The sequence below is a fragment of the Heliangelus exortis genome, chromosome 2 (assembly GCF_036169615.1).
Source record: "Heliangelus exortis chromosome 2, bHelExo1.hap1, whole genome shotgun sequence".
Taxonomy (NCBI): Eukaryota; Metazoa; Chordata; class Aves; order Apodiformes; family Trochilidae; genus Heliangelus; species Heliangelus exortis.
In genome coordinates this window covers 151,324,090-151,343,800 of record NC_092423.1, presented here as the reverse complement: position 1 = coordinate 151,343,800, position 19,711 = coordinate 151,324,090, and the positions used below count along the sequence as shown (strand labels likewise).

The 19,711-nt window shown below is 57.1% G+C and overlaps 1 protein-coding gene and 2 long non-coding RNA genes across 4 annotated transcripts; 2 read left to right on the top strand and 1 right to left on the bottom strand.

The window, feature by feature from the left end:
- Positions 1-2,611: 2,611 nt before the first annotated feature.
- On the top strand, positions 2,612-9,435 carry LOC139793625 (epiplakin-like). Its single transcript, XM_071738590.1, has 2 exons — positions 2,612-3,429; positions 5,611-9,435. The coding sequence occupies exon 2, from the start codon at positions 5,650-5,652 to the stop codon at positions 8,587-8,589; it is 2,940 nt and encodes a 979-aa protein (XP_071594691.1). The 5' UTR covers positions 2,612-3,429; positions 5,611-5,649; the 3' UTR covers positions 8,590-9,435.
- Positions 9,436-13,742: 4,307 nt separating this feature from the next.
- Positions 13,743-14,968, top strand: LOC139793643 (uncharacterized). Its single transcript, XR_011724685.1, has 2 exons — positions 13,743-14,047; positions 14,551-14,968. It is a non-coding gene; the product is annotated as an uncharacterized lncRNA (long non-coding RNA).
- LOC139793640 (uncharacterized) lies at positions 14,954-19,700 on the bottom strand. Of its 2 annotated transcripts, none has more exons than XR_011724681.1 (3): positions 19,525-19,700; positions 18,161-18,347; positions 14,954-17,091 (listed from the first exon to the last, which is right to left on the bottom strand). It is a non-coding gene; the product is annotated as an uncharacterized lncRNA (long non-coding RNA). The 2 variants fall into 2 exon arrangements; XR_011724682.1 differs by having other exon boundaries at positions 15,038-15,810; positions 19,525-19,699.
- Between the last annotated feature and the right edge of the window lie 11 nt (positions 19,701-19,711).

The window sequence follows — 19,711 nt, the reverse complement described above, 5'->3', positions numbered from 1 at the left end:
TGTCCTTGGCTGGAGCTGCTGCCAACCACATCAGAGAGCTGGGAGATGGCTTTCTCATGGATGCTTCAGCACGGGGCTGTTTGGGGAGGGTTCTTTGCCTTTGGTGCTTGGTTTGGGGAACCTCCTCTGACAGCGCTCAGGTGCTGACACCTCCTCCCTCCCGATGGTCCCAGAGCCACGTGGCTGAGCCCTGGGTGGTGGCACCGTGGGGACCTCTGCAGAAGGTGGTGCACAGGGAGTCATTGGGTCACAAATGGTTTGGGTGGGAAGGGACCTGAAATCCCCCCCAGTGCCCCCCCTGCCATGGTCAGGGACCCCTCCCCCAGCCCAGGGGGCTCCAAGCCCCATCCAACCTTCAACACTGCCAGGGATGGGGCAGCCACAGCTTCTGGGGGCAACCTGGGCACCCAGGGGCTCAGCACCCTCACCCCAAACAATTTCTCCCTCCCTCCCTCCCTCCCTGCCCAAGATCTCCTCTCCATCTCCCCTCTCCCAGCTGCAAACCCTTCCCCCTGGGAGGCTCCCATCCCTCCAGGCCCTTGTCCCAAGTCCCTCCCCAGCTTTCCTGGAGCCCCTTCAGGACCTGGAAGCTGCTCCAAGGTCTCCCCATTGCAGCCTTCTCTTCTCCAGCCTCAACACCCCCAACTCTCTCAGCCTGGCTCCAGAGCAGAGCTGCTCCAGCCCTCCCAGCAGCTCCAGGGCCTCCTCTGCACTGGCTCCAGCAGCTCCGTGTCCTTCTGCTGCTGGGGACCCCAGAGCTGGACACAGCTTTACCCCAGGGGGGTCTCCCCAGAGCAGAGGGGACAATCCCCTCCCTGTCCAGCTGGCTGTGTGACTCTACCTGGGGGTCACTCCGTGTGTGTCTGAAGGACCCATGTGGGTGTCCATGTCTCTGTCCCAGTGCAGGGGAGGTCCTGGTGGCCCCTGCCCATTCTCCCCGGGCTCTCCTGCTTGGGGTGCACATTCCAGCTGGCGTGGGTGCTCACCCGACTGGATCAGCAGCACCGGGAGCGTTTTGCCTCTGACTCAGCTGGGGTGGTTTGGCTCTGGGGAGCACACCTGGGCTTGGAGGTCCCTCTCCTTTTCCCTCAGGTCCCTCCTCAGAACCCTTTCCTTGCCCCACCTCTCTCTGCAGCTCTCCTGATGTTGGGCAGCTCATGATGCCACCAATTCCCTGGTCATTGCACCTTGCTCTGGGCTCAGTTTTTCTATTCGGGTTTTGCTCGGGGCTGAGTCCGTGGCAGGAACAGAGTCCTTAGGGCTGCAAATGGTCCGTGTCAGCTGAGGTACCAGTGACAGGGACTACTGGAGCTGGACCTGCTCATTCCATAGCATCATGGAACCCCAGATGGTTTGGGTTGGAAGGGACCTCAAAGCTCATCCATCTCCAACCCCCTGCATGGGCAGGAACACCTCTCAGCAGCCCACGTTGCTCCCAGCTCCATCCAACCTGGCTTTGAAAAAAGCTCAGACACCTCTGGACCTCTGGCAGTTGGTGGCTTCTCCCACAGCTCTGTCACATTGGTCCCAGCAGAGGCTGTGGGTGACCTCTCCACAGTGCAGAGCTGCAGCCCAGGTCCTGTTACAGCCCTGGAGAGCCCATTAGAACATGGAGCAGAACCATGGTGTGGCTCCTCCAACCCCCTCAGCGTAGCCATGAAGCAACCACCACCTGCATGGATCTGCTCTCCCTTGGCTGCCCCAGGGACATGGGGGGGATGTGCCCCCCACGCAGACATCACCTGCAGGGACCCAACCCTGAAGGTCTCCTCCTGCACATCCAAGCACCTTCCCACAGCCACCTCCTGGCTTTACCAAGCTGTACCCCATGGGAAGGATGGAGTCCCACCGCTCCCAGATTGTCCCCTCCAAACCTCCTGCCCCACTCCCCACAAGTGTCAAAACTTTTCAACCTGAAGCAGCCTCACTGCTTCATCCTTAGGTGACCCCCCTGGGGTAAAGCTGTGTCCAGCTCTGGGGTCCCCAGCAGCAGAAGGACACGGAGCTGCTGGAGCCAGTGCAGAGGAGGCCCTGGAGCTGCTGGGAGGGCTGGAGCAGCTCTGCTCTGGAGCCAGGCTGAGAGAGTTGGGGGTGTTGAGGCTGGAGAAGAGAAGGCTGCAATGGGGAGACCTTGGAGCAGCTTCCAGGTCCTGAAGGGGCTCCAGGAAAGCTGGGGAGGGACTTGGGACAAGGGCCTGGAGGGATGGGAGCCTCCCAGGGGGAAGGGTTTGCAGCTGGGAGAGGGGAGATGGAGAGGAGATCTTGGGCAGGGAGGGAGGGAGGGAGAAATTGTTTGGGGTGAGGGTGCTGAGCCCCTGGGTGCCCAGGTTGCCCCCAGAAGCTGTGGCTGCCCCATCCCTGGCAGTGTTGAAGGTTGGATGGGGCTTGGAGCCCCCTGGGCTGGGGAAGGGGTCCCTGACCATGGCAGGGGGTTGGAACAAGATGATCTTTAAAGTCTCTCCCAGTCCAAACCACCTGGGGTTCCATGATGCAGACACGTGGGGACAGGGACACACCTGAAGGTCTCTGGGTCACCCCCCCCCCTCCTACACAGATGGGGTCAGCAGCCAAGTGCAGACACAGCCACCCCATGGACTGCACCCCAGAACAATCCCACCCAACCAGCAGAGCTGGATCAGGTGTCCCAATCTCCTCAGCAGACGTTGGCCAGAGCAGAGCTCCAGGACAGACACCAGGAGCACCAGAGGTTTCCATCCTGGGACTGCTTCATCCACTGGTGGATGTCTCATCCTGATGGGGTGCTGGACCACCCACTCCACACCAGCACCACCAGCAGCCCCCACAGCCTCTGGCATGGCCACAATGAGGGACAGGCTCCATCTCTGTCCCAGCTCAGGCAGAGGGACAGCTGAAGGAAGATGGCTCTAAGTCCCTGCCCCAGTCAGGGGACTCATCAGAGCACAGGAGTAATCCTGGACCCTCCATGGCCACAGGGACCAGGGACAAGGCAGCCCACCAGCAGAAGTTGGTGGCAGAGTCCAGAAGCCACATGGTGCCTCTGCACCCTCCACATCCATCACTTGCCCCACGTCCAGTGACAGACACGTCCTACATCCCTCTGGTAACCCTGTCCCAGCCTCTGTCACCCTCGGGGCTGTGGTGATCACAGAATCCCAGAACTTGGGGTTGGAAGGGACCCCAGAGATCCTCTGGTCCAAACAATAATATTATTGTTTGGGTGAGATGTTCCAGCACCCTGTCAGGACAAGACTTCAAACTTCTGGTTGGACGCCCGTGTTTCATCCCTGCACCCAGGGCAGGGCCACCACCTCATCCTAGGGGCGGGGAAGGGGAGGATTTAAATTGGGCACTTGCCTGGGCTGCTCATCCTGGCTGAGAGGAGGAGAAGGAGGAGGAAGAGGACCAGAGCCTGCCAGGAGCCAGCTGCTCTGGAGACGTGTCCAGCAGGTAGGACAAAGCCCATCTGGAGGGGCCACTGGGGCCACCACACCGCATGGCACCCTCTGTGCAGGCACCAAGGGCATGGAGGGGATGGAGGGGGCTTTGCTTCTACCCCAAAATCTGGTGTTGGGACTGGTGAGCAGGGCGGTGGTGAGCAGGAGGTCCACAGGCAGAACTTGGTCCTTTCCAAGAAGGACAAAGCAGCATCAGGGGTGGATGGAGCCGCTGCTCCTCACACGCCATGTCCTGGGTCCCTCTGCTGAGCTGACGGGGACGTGGATGGGGAAGGCAGCAGAGCTGTGGGACTGCAGGCACCCAACTTGGGGGGCTGCCAAAGTGCTGAGGGTCCCAGCTGGGACCCTGGTGGCCCGAGGCTGTGGGGCAAGAGTCAGGATGGGGGAACTGACATCATTCCAGTGCATGGGGTACAGGCAGGGCTGGGGACCACAGCACAGCCGGGCCACCCCTCCCCGTTGTGGCTGGAAAACCACTTCCACCAAAGCCTCCTGGGCTGGGCTGCTGGGACATCTTGAAAGGGCAACCAGGTCCCGGCCTGGGAGCTGTGTGTGCAGCCCAGCCCCAGCCCCAGGAGCCCTGATCAGAGAGCACCTAATGACAGCCTGCAGTTGGGCAACGTCTCCCCAGCCCTTGGTGTCTGCACGACATCTCCCGTGCCCTACATCGGTGTCACCTGCTCCAGGGTGTGACACAAAGGGCTCTGCTTTGTCCTGCACCCAGTGCCACCCTGGCAAGGCAGCACAACCAGCTTGTCACCTCCCAAGAGGTCTCAGCTCTTGGGGAGGGCAGAGAAGTTGGGGTGGACCAGAGCCATGGGCTGGAGAAGAGCCTGGAGCCATGGGCAGGGTCCCAGGGAGGCAGCTCTGGAGCTGCTGGGTTTGTTCCTCTGCTCTGCTCCATCTGCCCCAGCATCAATCCAATATTTAAATGGATCAAAAGCAATGACTCAGAGGGTTTGAGACCAGTTAGGTAAAGAGCTGGAGAATGAAACTCTGACCCCGATAATGAGCTGAAGGTATCATTACTGTCACTCCCTGCAGGTTATGGGAGATGGGTGTTCCCCAGGGAATGCTTTGGGTTTCGTTTCTGCTGTGTTTACATGGCTGTGGCCTCATCACCACATCACCCTGCCAGCTGCAGGGCTTCCAAAAGAGACCTGGAACATGGGACACATCCCTCCAGCAGCACCACACTGACCCAGAGAGCACAAAACCCACCCACCTTACAGAACCCACCCAGCTCCAGAACCCCCCCCAGCTCCAGAACCCCCAGCTCCCAGGCCTTGACACAAAAACCCAGGAGATGCTCCAGACCTCACCCCACTCCTCACCCATCCCCTGTTCTCTACTGATGGCTCTGGATGGACACAGGACTCTGGGCCTGGCCTGACACTGCCATTTTCCCTACATGGCAATTAGCTGGTGACAAAGACCAACCATGAGTGACCTCCTGAAGAGATAGAACCTCCCTCTGGAATTACTTTCTCTGCAAGGAGTGATTTGATCTCAGGGCCTGAGCCACAGGTGCTGCAGAGGTCTGGAAGCATCTCCTGAGGCAGCCAGGGGGATTGCACCTCGAGTGCTGGGGTCAGTTTTGGGTGAGAAAAGGGCCCTGGAGGGGCTGGGGGTGTCCAGAGAAGGGAATGGAGGTGGGGAAGGGTGTGGAGCAGAAGGAGAAGGGTCTGGAGAAGTTGTGAGGAGCAGCTGAGGGCCCTGGGGGTGTTGATCCTGGAGCAGAGGAGGCTGAGGGGAGACCTTCTGGCTCTCTGCAACCCCCTGAGAGGAGGTTGGAGCCAGGGGGGGTCAGGCTCTGCTCCCAAGGAACAAGGGATGGGCCAAGAGGAACTTTTGGCACAACTCAAGTGGTGCCAGGGGAGGTTTAGGTTGGAGCTGGGGAAGAATTTCTCCCTGGAAAGGGTTGTCAGGGCCTGGCCCAGGCTGCCCAGGGCAGGGCTGGAGTCCCCATCATCCCTGGAGGGGTTTCAGAGAAACCCCTGGGGATGTGGGGATGAGGGACTTGGGGGTGGCCTTGGTAGTGCTGGACAAATGGTTGGACTCAAAGATCTTAAAGGTCTTTTCCAACCAGAAGGATTCTCTGTGGATTCACACACACCACAGACACTGCAGCAGAACCTGTGTCTTACCAAGTCGTTCCTTTCCCTTTCCTCAGAGGAAGAGAGTTCCCCAGAGCAGACAGAGTGTGCCAGGAATGGAGAAGATGAATGGACACCCTGAGAAGGACAACCCAAAGGACACAGGGAGCACCCTGACTGCTGGTGGACACAAGGAGATGAGTTGGGGTGGGAGTAACTTCATCGCTGGGGTCTTCATCCAGGCCATGAATAAGAAGCTGAGCATCTATGACGCCATGGTGAGGGGGCTGCTGACACCAGGGACGGCCCTGGTGCTGCTGGAGGCCCAGGCTGCTTCAGGCTTCCTCACCGACCCCGTGAGGAACCAGAAGCTGTCAGTGAAGGAGGCGCTGAGCGCGGGACTCATCGGCAGAGATTTTTATGAGAAGCTGCTGTCAGCTGAAGGGGCCGTGACGGGGTACACAGAGCCCTACACGGGGGAGAAGATCAACCTCTTCCAAGCCATGGAGAAGGAGTTCATTGTCAAGGAACACGCCGTCCGCCTGCTGGAGGCCCAAGTGGCCACCGGCGGCATCATCGACCCCGTGCACAGCCACCGCGTCCCCGTGGAGGTGGCCTACGAGAGGGGCTACTTCGACCAGGAGATGTTCCAGTTTCTTTCTAACCCCGAGAATCAAAGCAGAAGCTGCTTCGACCCCAACACCCACGAGAACCTCACCTACATGCAGCTCCTGCGCCGCTGCGTCCCCGACCCGGACACGGGGCTGCTGATGCTCCAGCTGATGGACAAGGGCTCGGTGCTCTACCAGCTGCCCGAGGAGGCCCGCCAAGCGCTGCAGAACGCCCGCACCACCCTCAGCCTGGGGCTCTTCCAGGGACAGAGCCTCACCCTCTGGGAGCTCCTCTTCTCCCGCTACGTCCCCAACCACCAGAGAGAGGAACTGCTGAGGAAGCACCAGGCGGGGACAGTGACCATCCCGGAATTGATCACCATCCTCACCGCCATCATCACCGGGGCTGAGATGGAGAAGGGGGGTCCGGGCTCATCCACAGTCACGCCCAACACTGAGGTGGAAGCACCGCAACCAGCTCAGGATCCACACTCCCAAGAGCAACAGTTGAGGAAATCCTTGAAGTCTGCAACCATCCACGTCACCGTGGGTGAGTTCCAGGGACAAAACGTCTCCTTGCTGGATCTGCTCTTCTCCAAGCACGTCCCTCAAGGGAGGCGTCAGGAGCTGCTGGAGCTGTACAGAGCAGGGATACTGACCACAGAGCAGGTGGCCACTGTGGTCACCAACATCATCAACAGAACAGACGCCGCAAATGCCGCCCTCAGGGCAAGCTCCAGGAGTCCACCCAAGGTGGTGACACAGGCAGAGGAAAATGGAGATGATTTCTCAGTGCAACTGGATAACATCTTGAAGTCTACCACCATCGATGTGCCAGCTGGTGAGCTCCAGGGCAGGCAGGTCTCCCTATGGGACCTGCTCCTCTCCAACTACATCCATGAGGAGAAGAGGCAGGAGCTGCTGGAGCTGTACCATGAGAGGCTGTTGACTCTGGAGCAGATGGAAGCTGTTGTCACCACCCTCATCAAGAAAAAAGAATCTACAAACAGAAAATTCCTGATTGCAGTCAAGCCTTCCAACCAGGACAGGGCATCAGCACCAGAGGTGGATGATGGCTCCTCCAAAGAAGAATCATGGGAAACAGCTTTGAAAACCACGACTGTTGACATGGATGTGGGGGAGCTGCGGGGCCACAAGGTCTCTGTGTGGGATCTGCTCCACTCCAAGCACATCCCTGAGGAGAACAGAAAGGAGCTGCTGGAGCTGTACCAGGCAGGAGAGCTGACCCTGGAGCAGGTGAAAACTGTGGTTACCACCATTGTCACCAAGGCAGAAGCAGCAAGGGCCAAGGAACTGGTCAATGAGAGCAGCTCAGGAGCAGAGGTGACAGACCCAGGGGATGAGCACTCCCACCTGCAGGAGGAGAGGACCTGGGAGGACACCCTGAGGTCCACCACTGTTGAGATGTCAGTGGATGGGTTCCAGGGCAGGAAGGTGTCCCTGTGGGACCTGCTCTTCTCTGACCACATCCATGAGGAGAAGAGGAAGGAGCTGCTGGAGCTGTACTGTGCAGGGACATTGGCCTTGGAGCAGTTAATGATGGTTGTCACCACTCTCATCAAGAAAAAAGAAACTACAGACAGGAAATTGCTAATTGCAGTCAAGCCTTCCAACCAGGACAAGGCATCAGCACCAGAGATGGATGATGGCTCCTCCAAAGAAGAATCATGGGAAACAGCTTTGAAAACCACGACTGTTGACATGGATGTGGGGGAGCTGCGGGGCCACAAGGTCTCTGTGTGGGATCTGCTCCACTCCAAGCACATCCCTGAGGAGAACAGAAAGGAGCTGCTGGAGCTGTACCAGGCAGGAGAGCTGACCCTGGAGCAGGTGAAAACTGTGGTTACCACCATTGTCACCAAGGCAGAAGCAGCAAGGGCCAAGGAACTGGTCAATGAGAGCAGCTCAGGAGCAGAGGTGACAGACCCAGGGGATGAGCACTCCCACCTGCAGGAGGAGAGGACCTGGGAGGACACCCTGAGGTCCACCACTGTTGAGATGTCAGTGGATGGGTTCCAGGGCAGGAAGGTGTCCCTGTGGGACCTGCTCTTCTCTGACCACATCCATGAGGAGAAGAGGAAGGAGCTGCTGGAGCAGTACCAGGCAGGGGTGCTCCCCACCCAAGAACTGATCAGCACCATCAGCACCATCGTGACAGATGCCCGAGACCGAGACCTCTCAGCCCTCCCCCAGAAGACAGTGGATCTCCTCCGGTCTGAGGGCTCCTACATCACTTGTGGGCAGTTCCAGGAGCAGCAGGTGTCCATCTGGGAGCTGCTCTCCACCAAACAAGTCTCCGAGTACAGGCGGGAGGCACACCTGGACAGCTACGGCGCGGGAGGGCTGACGGTCAACAAGATCACCATCACCACCACCATCACCACGGGCCCACGCCGGCAGAGGAGGCACCACCAGGGACATTAGGATGGGACCCACCTCGGGAGAGGAACCTCCTGGGGCTCTGAGACCCGGGATGGGCAGGGCCTGGGCTGGGGGGGACTTTGCTCTCCGAGAGGGGAGCGGGAGGGGCAGCCGGGTCTGGTCCCAGCAGCTGCTGGGATCAGAGGAGCTCAGGAGACTCCTTCAGCTCTGATGATTCTGTGGTTCCCTCACTGAGTCTGTGACATCTCCTTCACCCAAATCCTGGGGTGGGAGGGTCAGGGCAGGATCCAGACGTGTGCTGTGGTCACGCCCATGTGCCACATGTGTGTGCTGCAGAGCTGTACATGTGTGTGCTGTGGAGCTGTACATGTGTGTGCTGTGGAGCTGTACACGTGTGTGATGCCCCAGGCTGTGCACACAGGGACCCCACAGCCGTGTGCCATGGTCATGCACACACATGTGCACAAGGCTGGCTGTGCCATGGAGGGGAGGGACATGGAGACCACAGCCCATGGCATGTGTGTGCGTGTGTGAGAGAGTTTGTGTCTGTGTGTGTGTGAGAGAGTTTGTGTCTGTGTCTGTCTGTGTGTGTGAGTCTGTGTCTCTGTGTGTGTGTGTCTCTGTGTCTCTGTGTGTGTGTCTGTCTGTGTCTCTGTCTGTGTGTGTGTGTGTGTCTGTGTCTGTGTGTCTGTCTTTGTGCCTGTCTGTGTGTCTGTCTCTGTCTGCGTGTGTCTCTGTGTGTGTGTCTGTGTGTCTGTCTGTGTGCCTGTGTGTAACACAAGGCCCAGGCTGTGACACCATGTGACATCCCTGCTGTCCCCTCCAGGCACACCATCAGCTTCAGCCCATCCCTCACCCCTTCATCCCATCCCCCTCACTCATCCCTCCACCCTCCACCCTCATCCCATCCCTGATCCCCATCCCTCCATTCTCATCCCTCATCCCATCCCTCGGCCTCTCCTCCAGCCCTGCTGAGATGGTGACCCAGAGATGAGCCTCACACTGTCCCAGTGACAAAAATCTCCTTCCCAATCCCTGCTCAAAGAACATGGTCACAGCTGAGACTCTTGGAATGGTTTGGAAGAACCTTAAATCCCCCCCAGTGCCTCCCCTGCCATGGTCAGGAACCCTCCCCCAGCCCAGGGGGCTCCAAGCCCCATCCAACCTTCAACACTGCCAGGGATGGGGCAGCCACAGCTTCTGGGGGCAACCTGGGCACCCAGGGGCTCAGCACCCTCACCCCAAACAATTTCTCCCCATCTCCAACCTCAATCTCCCCTTTCTCTCCAAGTTTTAACCCATTTCCCTTGTCCTCTCCCTACCCCCCTATGTCCAAGTCCCTCCCCCAGCTTTCTTGTAGCCCCTTCAGTTCAGGTGGAAGGAGGTGATGCTGAGTGCACTGGGGAGCTGAGTGGAGGAACCCCTTGATGCAGGGTGTCCTGGGTGCTAAACCTTTGAGCTAGAGAATGGGAAATTCCAGCTCCAGATGAGGAGAAACTTCTTTGCTGTGAGGCTGAGGGAGCCCTGGCCCAGGCTGCCCAGAGAGGTTGTGGAGTCTCCTTCTCTGCTGCCTTCCAAACCCCCCCAACCCCCCCAACCTCCAGATGAGGTTCCTCTCCTTCTCTGCTGCCTTCCAAAACCCCCCTGGATGTGTTCCTGTCTGGGCTGCCCTGGCTGATCCTGCTGTGCCAGGGAGTTTGGACTCCAGCATCTCCAGAGGGCCCTTCCAACCACCCACATTCCATGTGTCTATGATTCCATGAAACTTTTCTGTGGATTCAAAAAGCAGCAAGCCCTGGAGGAGAACCCATCAGAGGGCACTAATTAGCAGATGATTGTTTCAGCAGCTCCCCAAGCCCTATGAGGACGTGGCAGAGAGGTGCTGCTGGGCTCTGTCCTTGTCCTCACTCCAGCTACTGGCTGGTGCCAGGTTCTGGAGCTGGATGGGCCACGCAGATCCAACCCCTGCCCCCTTCCATCTTCCCCCTTCTGGCACCAGGGGATGGGCACCGGTTGTGACCCCAGGGTGCTGGGTGGAGTTGGCAAGCAGGGGACAGGGGGCAGGAGGACTCCAGCAGTAAGGGTGGGGAGATTTCTGGTACCAGCTCAGGGGGGATCTGGGGCTGGGAGGGTTCCAGATGGTTCCCCAGGACCTCAGCTTACACTCCCCCAGGAAGTGCTGAATTTCCCAAAGAGAAGCTGAAAGAAACGAGGACATTGTGTCAGGGAGAGCTGCATACATCTGCATAGTGATCAGCTGGTTGCATAACTGGAGGCATCTGAGCAGCATCTGAATTGGGCTTTGGGAGGCAGGAGGGGGGCAGGGGGGTCCGGCAGCCCCGATCCCTGCGGGAACATCGCTCCACAGTGGATGCTCTGGGAACTTCTCCCTCTCATGGGAGAGGACAGGTTGAGACCTCCTGGAGACAGAACCAGCAAACCCATGGGCTGAGCAACTCCACAGCCACCAGTGGGAACTGGCCAAGTGGCCATGGCCCAGCAGCTTTCCTGCTGAGTGATGGTGCTCCCCAAGCCCTCCATGATGTGGGGGACACAGAACCAGCCATGCCCCTCACCCCAACCTGGAGCACCCAACCTGGGGCCTGCTGGGACAACCTGGCTGCTCCAAGCTGGGCAGCAGCTCCCCAGCAGAAACGGGCAGGCTCCCAGTTTGTCCCAGTTTGCCTCCTCCAACAGCTGGAAACCTCTTCCCACTCTTCAGCCAGCTCAGAACAAGTTCCCCTGGCACAAAACCCATCCATCAGCTCCAGCAGATCTCCTCCTGCTCCCGTGTTTTCCACTGATAAAGCTGCCCCCAGCCACCTTATCTCCCCCAACATCTGTTTTGAGAAGCTCCCAAGCTGGGCTGCTCTCCCCTCTGCATTCCCTCAGCCCTTCCTCTTCTCTGCACCATTTTCCATTTTCCACAGTTTATGGTTTTGGTTTTTTTCCCTCCTGGCTGGTGCAGGGTCTGGACCCTGGAGATGCCTCCCCATGCCCCAGGTCTGGATCCCCCCCCCTGGGGATGCCGAGCCCACACAGCCCTTTTCCCCTTTTCCCCCTTTCCCTCTCTCATTCCTTCCCAACCAGGGGCCTGCTTTGAGGCAGAGATGTTTGTTCAGTGACTCCAGGGCATGACTTTGCATTTTCTCCCATGCCATTTCCTCCCGTGACCATGAAGCCAAACCTTCAATGTCACCCCCTGGCCCTGCTCACTGTTCCAACCACTCCCCTGCCTCCACCTGCTCTGCTCTGACAAAGCCTTCGACAAAACACATGGAATTAACTTGGCTCCTGGAGCCCAAACTCCTCAGTTCTCATTCCCCTTTCAGCACCATCCAATCTCCTGGGGGCAGCAGGACCCGGGGGGTGGCACGCTGCAGGGGACAAAAGTTCCTTTTTTTTTTTTTTTTTCTTTGTTTTCGTTGCTGTTGTGGTCTGCTGAGGTTGTTTTGGTTTTGTCTCAAAAGCACAAAGAGAGGGATTTAGCAGCCAAGCTCCAGGCTGTCCCCACTCACTTTGACCCCCCAGAGATGAGAGTTTACATCAACTTCATGCTCAAAGTCTCTGTTTCACCTCATGCAAGCTGGGCTGGTGAGAACCAGGTGGTCTTTGGGGTCCTTTTTGGGTGGGAACCAGGTGATCTTTGGGGTCCTTTGGGTGTGGGAACCAGATGATGTTTAAGGTCTCTTCCAACCCAAACCCTTCTGTGTTCCTATGATGGTTTTACCACAAAGAGAAAAAGGGGAAAAAAAAGCTTTGTTATGAAAGCCTTGCTTCATCTTCCACCTCTTTTCTTTTTATTAATAAAAGGTAAAAAAAAAAAAAAAAAAAAAGTGTTGAAAAGCTGTTGGAAGAGGGAAATCCTCAGCTGCCATGGGACAGCCCAAGCTCCACTTAACTCCTCTCTGCTGGAACAGCAAACACGGATCCCACGTTGCCCCCAGAAGCTGTGGCTGCCCCATCCCTGGCAGTGTTGAAGGTTGGATGGGGCTTGGAGCCCCCTGGGCTGGGGGAGGGGTCCCTGACCATGGCAGGGGTGGCACTGGGGGGGATTTAAGGTCCCCCCAACCCAACCATTCCATGATTTGATGATTCTATGAAGTGTTGGGCTCCCCAGCCCAGGCCATTTCTAAGGCTCAACTTCCCAGGACTTGGGGTGCCTCCTGCCTGTCTTCCTGTGGCTGCAGCACTCGATGCTGTGTCTGGGGACCTGGGGTGGCTCTGAGGGGTGGGCAGAGGGGTGGGCAGCTGGCAGGGGCTGTGTGGGAGCCAGGAGAAGGTGAGAGAACCCCAGGACAGGCTCTGGGACACACGGGAGCTGAGGCAGGCACCAGGGGCAGGAGGGAAGGCATCATCCCTGTCTGATCCAGGTGTGGAGGGGAGCAGGGTCAGGACAGAGGGAGGTCAGAGCCCTGGGAGCCCCAGGCAGGTGAGGAGCTGCTCCCACCCAAGAGGAAGGGTTTGGGAATTCTGTGCATCCAGCTGAACCGAGGGCTCCAGGTTGGTGCCAGCCCCCCCTCTCCTGCTCTTCATCTGCTCCTGCAGGCAGCTGGGTGGGCTCCATGCTGCTCCTGGGCAGGGGTCTGGGGGGATTTCCTGGCTGCAGGTGGTTCTGTGGGCTGGGGACAGTGTGTCCAGAGCTGCAGGACACACTGTGCACAAGGTTTCCAGCTCCCAGCCTCCCTGTTCTGCTGCCAGGGTATTTCCTGCTCCTCAGGACATGGTTTCCTGAGGAAATCCACACTGGCTCCTGCAGGTCCCATCCCCTCACAGCCCCACTGCTCTCCAGGACATGTGTCCTCCCCAGGACCTCCAGGCCCAGCTCCAGGTTCTTCTCCTGCCCTCAGGTGCTGGTCCAGGGGATGCAGGGAGGGTTTGGTTCCTGTGGCTGTAGAACAGTTTGGGGACAGAGCAAAAAAAAGCTCCAGGTGCTGGGTTGGGTTTGTCCCCTGCCCTGGTGGGGTGAGCAGGAAGGACACGGGCTGGATCCAGCCTAGGATTTGGGGTAAAGAACCCCACAGAATCATGGATGGGTTTGGGTTGGTGGGACCTGAAAGACCATCCAAGCCCCTTCCATGGTCAGGGACCCCTCCCCCAGTCCAAGCCCCATCCAACCTTCAGCACTGCCAGGGATGGGGCAGCCACAGCTTCTGGGGGGCAACCTGGGCACCCAGGGGCTCAGCACCCTCTCATTAAAGAATTATTTCCCCCCTTCCCTGGGTTGGTTGTGCTGTGGGTTGGACACCACCATGCAGGGGGCTGGAACTCAACCAAAGCCATTCTGTGGTTCCATGATGATTCCAATGTCCAACTGTTGTCATAGTGAAAAATTTTCTTCTGGTGTTTAATCAGGATCTCCCCAGCTGTCACCTGCACCCATCATCCCTCCTCTTTTCCATGTGACTCCTTGTAAAAAATGAATCTCCTTCCTCTTGGAGGTGCCCTTTAAGAACAGGACCACGGTGACCAGGTCTCCTCTGAGCCTCCTGTTCTCAAGGTCAGCCTTCCCAAGCAGCCTCCAGACATCCCATTTTTAGCTTCTGTGAGCAGTGGCAGCAGATGTCCCCATCCCACCCACCCACCCTGCTGTCACCACCTGCACCCCTCTCTGCTTCCACACCCGGGGCTCTGTCTGCTGCCAGCAGGGATGGGGATGTGATCCCTGCACAGTCTGGGAGCTGCCAGGGCACAACTCCAACCAGGAGGGCTTGGGCAGCAAATCATGGAATTGTTTATCTTGGAAAAGATCTTTAGGATCCTCAAATCCAACCCTTCCCCCAGCACTGCCAAGGCCACCCCCTCCCCATGTCCCTCATCCCCACATCCCCAGGCTCTGAAACCCCCCCAGGGATGATGGGGACTCCAGCCCTGCCCTGGGCAGCCTGGGACAGGCCCTGACAACCCTTTCCAGGGAGAAATTCTTCCCCAGCTCCAACCTAAACCTCCCCTGGCACAACATGAGTTGTGCCAAAAGTTCCTCTTGTCATTTGTTCACTCCAGGTTTCAGCCTCAAATACATGAGTTTTGGTCAACACAGATTCCTGAGCAGCTGTTGTGCTGGCCAAGTGTTTGTCCCCCAAAAACCACGAAGAAATGGGCTGGGAGGAGGCAAAGCAACAGGGAAGATGTTTTTTGGCTTCCTTGGAGTCAGTCTGGCACCCAGACTGAACCTGAAACCCTAAAGTGCAAGCTGTGCAGAAACATCTCATGTTGTTCCAGCCCAGCTCCATCCATCAAATGGGGATAAAAATAGACAGAAAGCCAAGAGGGGCCCCCAAGGAGGGGAGGAGGGGGGGAAAGGGGAGGTCAGCCCAGACATCAGTAGCTCCTGATGGGCCGTGGAGCTGAGCACCTGAGCTCTCCTCTGAAACCCATCCCTGGAGTGGGCTGGTGAGGAATAAAAGCAAAAAAAAAAACCTGGAAGGGGTTTAAAAAACTCCAGGCTGGGCAGAGAATGGAACCCCAGAATGGAACCCAGGAACCCCAGGGAGAGGGACCCAGGGTGAGGAGAAGGTGCCCAGGAGCCATCAAACCCCCAGCAGTGTGAGCAGCAGGGCCAGGGAGGGGATTGTCCCCTCTGCTCTGGGGAGACCCCCCTGGGGTAAAGCTGTGTCCAGCTCTGGGGTCCCCAGCAGCAGAAGGACACGGAGCTGCTGGAGCCAGTGCAGAGGAGGCCCTGGAGCTGCTGGGAGGGCTGGAGCAGCTCTGCTCTGGAGCCAGGCTGAGAGAGTTGGGGGTGTTGAGGCTGGAGAAGAGAAGGCTGCAATGGGGAGACCTTGGAGCAGCTTCCAGGTCCTGAAGGGGCTCCAGGAAAGCTGGGGAGGGACTTGGGACAAGGGCCTGGAGGGATGGGAGCCTCCCAGGGGGAAGGGTTTGCAGCTGGGAGAGGGGAGATGGAGAGGAGATCTTGGGCAGGGAGGGAGGGAGGGAGGGAGAAATTGTTTGGGGTGAGGGTGCTGAGCGTTTGATGATTCTGTGTGGATGAGGTACTGAGGATGAGGAGGCAGTGGGACGGGGGACAATCACTGCTGTGGGAACTTCCATTCTCCTGCCTCACTTCTGCCATTCCCACACCATGTCCAGAGGGGGCAGGGACATCCCACGCTGAGAACACTGAGCTGGAAGAGGCTGAGTTAGACCAGAGTGATCCAGGACCCTGCCAATTCCTGCTGATGGATGCAATTTATAGATCTCAAAGGACGTTAAAGAACTCTGCTGCCTGCAGAGAGCATGTCCTGTGCAGGAACATCCAGACACGTCCTGCACGAAGAACTGAGATCCACAAAGAACATGTGAACACTGAAGGAGTTTCCACCCCCTCCCAAGAAAGCCGGGAGCACAAACAGCATGAGAGCAACTCCCCTGGGCCAGAGCCAAGCCCTGCACATCCCTGCATCCCATTTCTGTGATCCCAAGAGGAGGAGCACAGGAGCAGAGCAGGGTACCCACAATATCTCATCTGCTGCAGGCTCCTGACAAACCCACAGCTCACAGCCCTCCTGAGCCAGAGGCTACATCTGCCTCTGCCTCTAATAGCCCTCAATCAATTTTTTTTTCTCCCACAAATTTGCCTAATGGCTTTTAAAACCCCTTTCTGCTTTGTAAACACCCTCTGGCAATGAATTCCACCACGTGTCACCCACCGACATTTTAACCCAAGAAACACGTGCTGGGGGGAAAAAACCCAATTGACCCCCTCCCATTCAGTAGTTTTGCAGCTGTCTTCTCAGCTGGCATCCCCACCACCACTGGGTGTGATGTGGGGCACCTCCACTCCTTCCTCCCTGCTCTCCCCGTGCCCTGGGTGCAGATCTTGGTCAGCTCAGCTGTTGGTGTTCTCGAAGCCCAGGAGTTATGGAATCATAGGATCATAGAATGGATTCATCCAGTGCCACCCCTCCCATGGTCAGGGACCCCTCCCCCAGCCCAGGGGGCTCCAAGCCCCATCCAACCTTCAACACTGCCAGGGATGGGGCAGCCACAGCTTCCCTGGGGAGATTTTTGCCCATTTGCCAACGATTATTTTCATGTCAAAAGCTGTCGACACTTGTGGTGACCCCCGGGTCAGGAGAGCCTCTGCAGCTCTTCACAGCCAGCTTTCCAGCTGAATCTCCTGAATGGTTTGGTGTCATCAGCAGACTCTGCCAGCTCATTGTTCAGCCCTGGCAGGGATTGTCTGGGAACGTGCAGAGAGGCAGTGCCTGGTACAGAGCCCTCCCATGGGCTGGGACATGGAATCATGGAGTGCCAGGTTGGAAGGGACCCCAAGGATCATCTGCTCCAACCCATTGAATATTATTGCTTATGGAATCACAGAATCACAGAATGGTTTGGGTTGGAAGGGACCTCATGATCCAAAGTGGGGGAATCCATCCCTTCCCCTGGGAGACCATTCCAATCTCTGTCTTCATGGGAAACATTCTCCTCTTGTGTCCAATGGGAATCTCCCCAGGAGCACCTTGTGCCCATTGCCCCACATCTTGTCCATGGGACTCCTTGTACACAGGGAGTCTCCATCTCCTTTGTAGCCCCCTTTAATTACTGGAACATGGCAATGTTGAGCTTTCTCTTCTCTCTTCTCTCTTCTCTCTTCTCTCTTCTCTCTTCTCTCTTCTCTCTTCTCTTCTCTTCTCTTCTCTTCTCTTCTCTTCTCTTCTCTTCTCTTCTCTTCTCTTCTCTTCTCTTCTCTTCTCTTCCCTTCCCTTCCCTTCCCCCTTCCCTTCCCCCTTCCCTTCCCTTCCCTTCCCTTCCCTTCCCTTCCCTTCCCTTCCCTTCCCTTCTCCTCTTTTCCCTGTTCTCCTTGTTTTCCCCCATTCCTGGGGGGGATGTCTCAGGGGCAGCTCATCACCATTCATGATTAACCATTGTCTGTTCTTTGTCACCTCATCTGCTGACAATTCCTCTGCCTGCCCTGTGGGTTTTCCACCCAGCAAACGCAGCAGCAGGGAACAAACTTGGTTTTTCTACTGCACTCCTGTCCCTGCAGTGACACATTCAGACCCTTGGCCTCGACAAATATTCTGCTAAGGATCTTGCCTTCAGCGTTGTTGAGCAAGTCCCCTTTTTTCTTTTCTTTTCTTTTTTTTTTTTTTTCTTTTTTTTTCTTTCTCCTTTTCTTTTTGTTCTTTTCTTTTTTTCTTTTTCTTTGTCTCTTTCTTTTTCTCTTTCTTTTTCTCTTTCTTTTTCTCCTTCTTTTTCTTTTCCTTTTCCTCTTTCTTTTCCTTTTCATCTTTGTTTTTCCTGTTTTATTTTTATTTTTCCTCTTTCCTTTTTTTCGCTGCACTTTGGGCCCGTCTCCCTCCTTTGGGCAGAGGTTTTACATTGCAGAGAACAGCTGTTAAAACTGTCAGGTCACCCCCGGGCTAGAATGTCCCCCCCCAGGCACAGGAAGGGCACAAGGTGTCACAGGAGTGTCACAGGAGTGTCACGGGGCTCACTCAGACACGCACAGGAGAGGTGCCTGGGTGGGGGGTGCATTTTCTGTTTGCTCCCCAGCTTTTTATTCCCCGTCCCGGCCCTTATCCCCAGCTGAACTTTTCCTTTCCACCTCGATAGGAGACCCGGGGGTTCCCTTCCCCTCCCTTCCCTCCCAGCGCTGCCTGGCAGGCACGGGACGCGGTCACCGTGGGGACTGCCCGGCAGCGGGGCGGCGTCACGGGTGGCCGTGCTGGGACACGCGTGTGCGGGTCGGGAGGTGGTGATGGGGTCACACCCGCGGGGACTGACCCGGGTGGGCTCAGCGAAAGCTTTGCCAAGGGGAGGTGGCAGCTTCTCCACGTGTCCCCACGGCCACAGGGCTGCAGATGGCACCAGAGTAACCGGTCAGAGAAACCAGGAAGGACCTGGAGGTGGCCCTTATAAGGAAACATCTCCCATTTCATTTATATTTTATTTTATTCCGTTTCAATATTTTATTTCATTTTATTTTGTTATTTCATTTCATTATTTTATATTACTTTGTTTAATTTTATATCTTTTATTTCATTTTATTATTTAATTTATTTCATTTTATTTTATAATTTTATTATTTTATTTCATTTTATAATTTTATTTCTTTTTTGTTTCATTTTATTGTTTCATTTTATTTTTGTTTTATTTTATTTTATTGACACTATCTTCCAGGGAAGGGGATCTTTGTGGGCAATACCCGGTGTGTGCCTCCTCCTGCCGCAGCCGCCCTGGCTGCCGTCCCGCTGGGTTAACCACAGCAGCTAAAAGGAGCAACGGTCTGGGGGGAGAAAACCTCTCCCAAAACACCGGGGGCTTTCTACGGAAGCGGAGTGGAACAAATAATGAACGTGCTGAAAGAAACCGGAGACGGCCAGAAAGAGCAGAAAAACATCCAGCGAGCCAGAAACCTCCTGGAGGAGTGAAAACATCTGGGAGAGCTCTCGCTGGATTCTGGGCGCAAATGGGGGGTCTGGGTGGGCAGGGGAGGGACCAGAGCTGGGGTGCAGCTCTGGGGAGGAGGGGATGGGGTGGGGGGGAGAGGGAGGGATGTGGGGAGAGGGGACTGAGGGGTGGCAGAGAGAATCAGGGGATGGTTTAGGTTGGAAACGACTTCATAGTCATCGAGTCCTCCCCCATGGGGGGTCGCCCCCCCCATGTCCCTCATCCCCACATCCCCAGGGCTTTCTCTGAAACCCCTCCAGGGATGATGGGGACTCCAGCCCTGCCCTGGGCAGCCTGGGCCAGGCCCTGACAACCCTTTCCAGGGAGAAATTCTTCCCCAGCTCCAACCTAAACCTCCCCTGGCACCACTTGAGTTGTGCCAAAAGTTCCTCTTGGCCCATCCCTTGTTCCTTGGGAGCAGAGCCCGACCCCCCCTGGCTCCAACCTCCTCTCAGGGGGTTGCAGAGAGCCAGAAGGTCTCCCCTCAGCCTCCTCTGCTCCAGGATCAACACCCCCAGGGCCCTCAGCTGCTCCTCACAACTTCTCCAGACCCTTCTCCTTCTGCTCCACACCCTTCCCCACCTCCATTCCCTTCTCTGGGCACCCCCAGCCCCTCCACGTCCTCCTTGCAGCGCTTGGACCCCCATCCTCCGGCCGGGGCTTGGGATGCGGCTGAGACAACCCCCGGAGGCGGGCGGGTGCGGGGGGCGGGCGGTGCGGGACGGTGCGGTGTCCCAGCGGCTCCCTCTGTGCGGGGTACGCGGGGCCC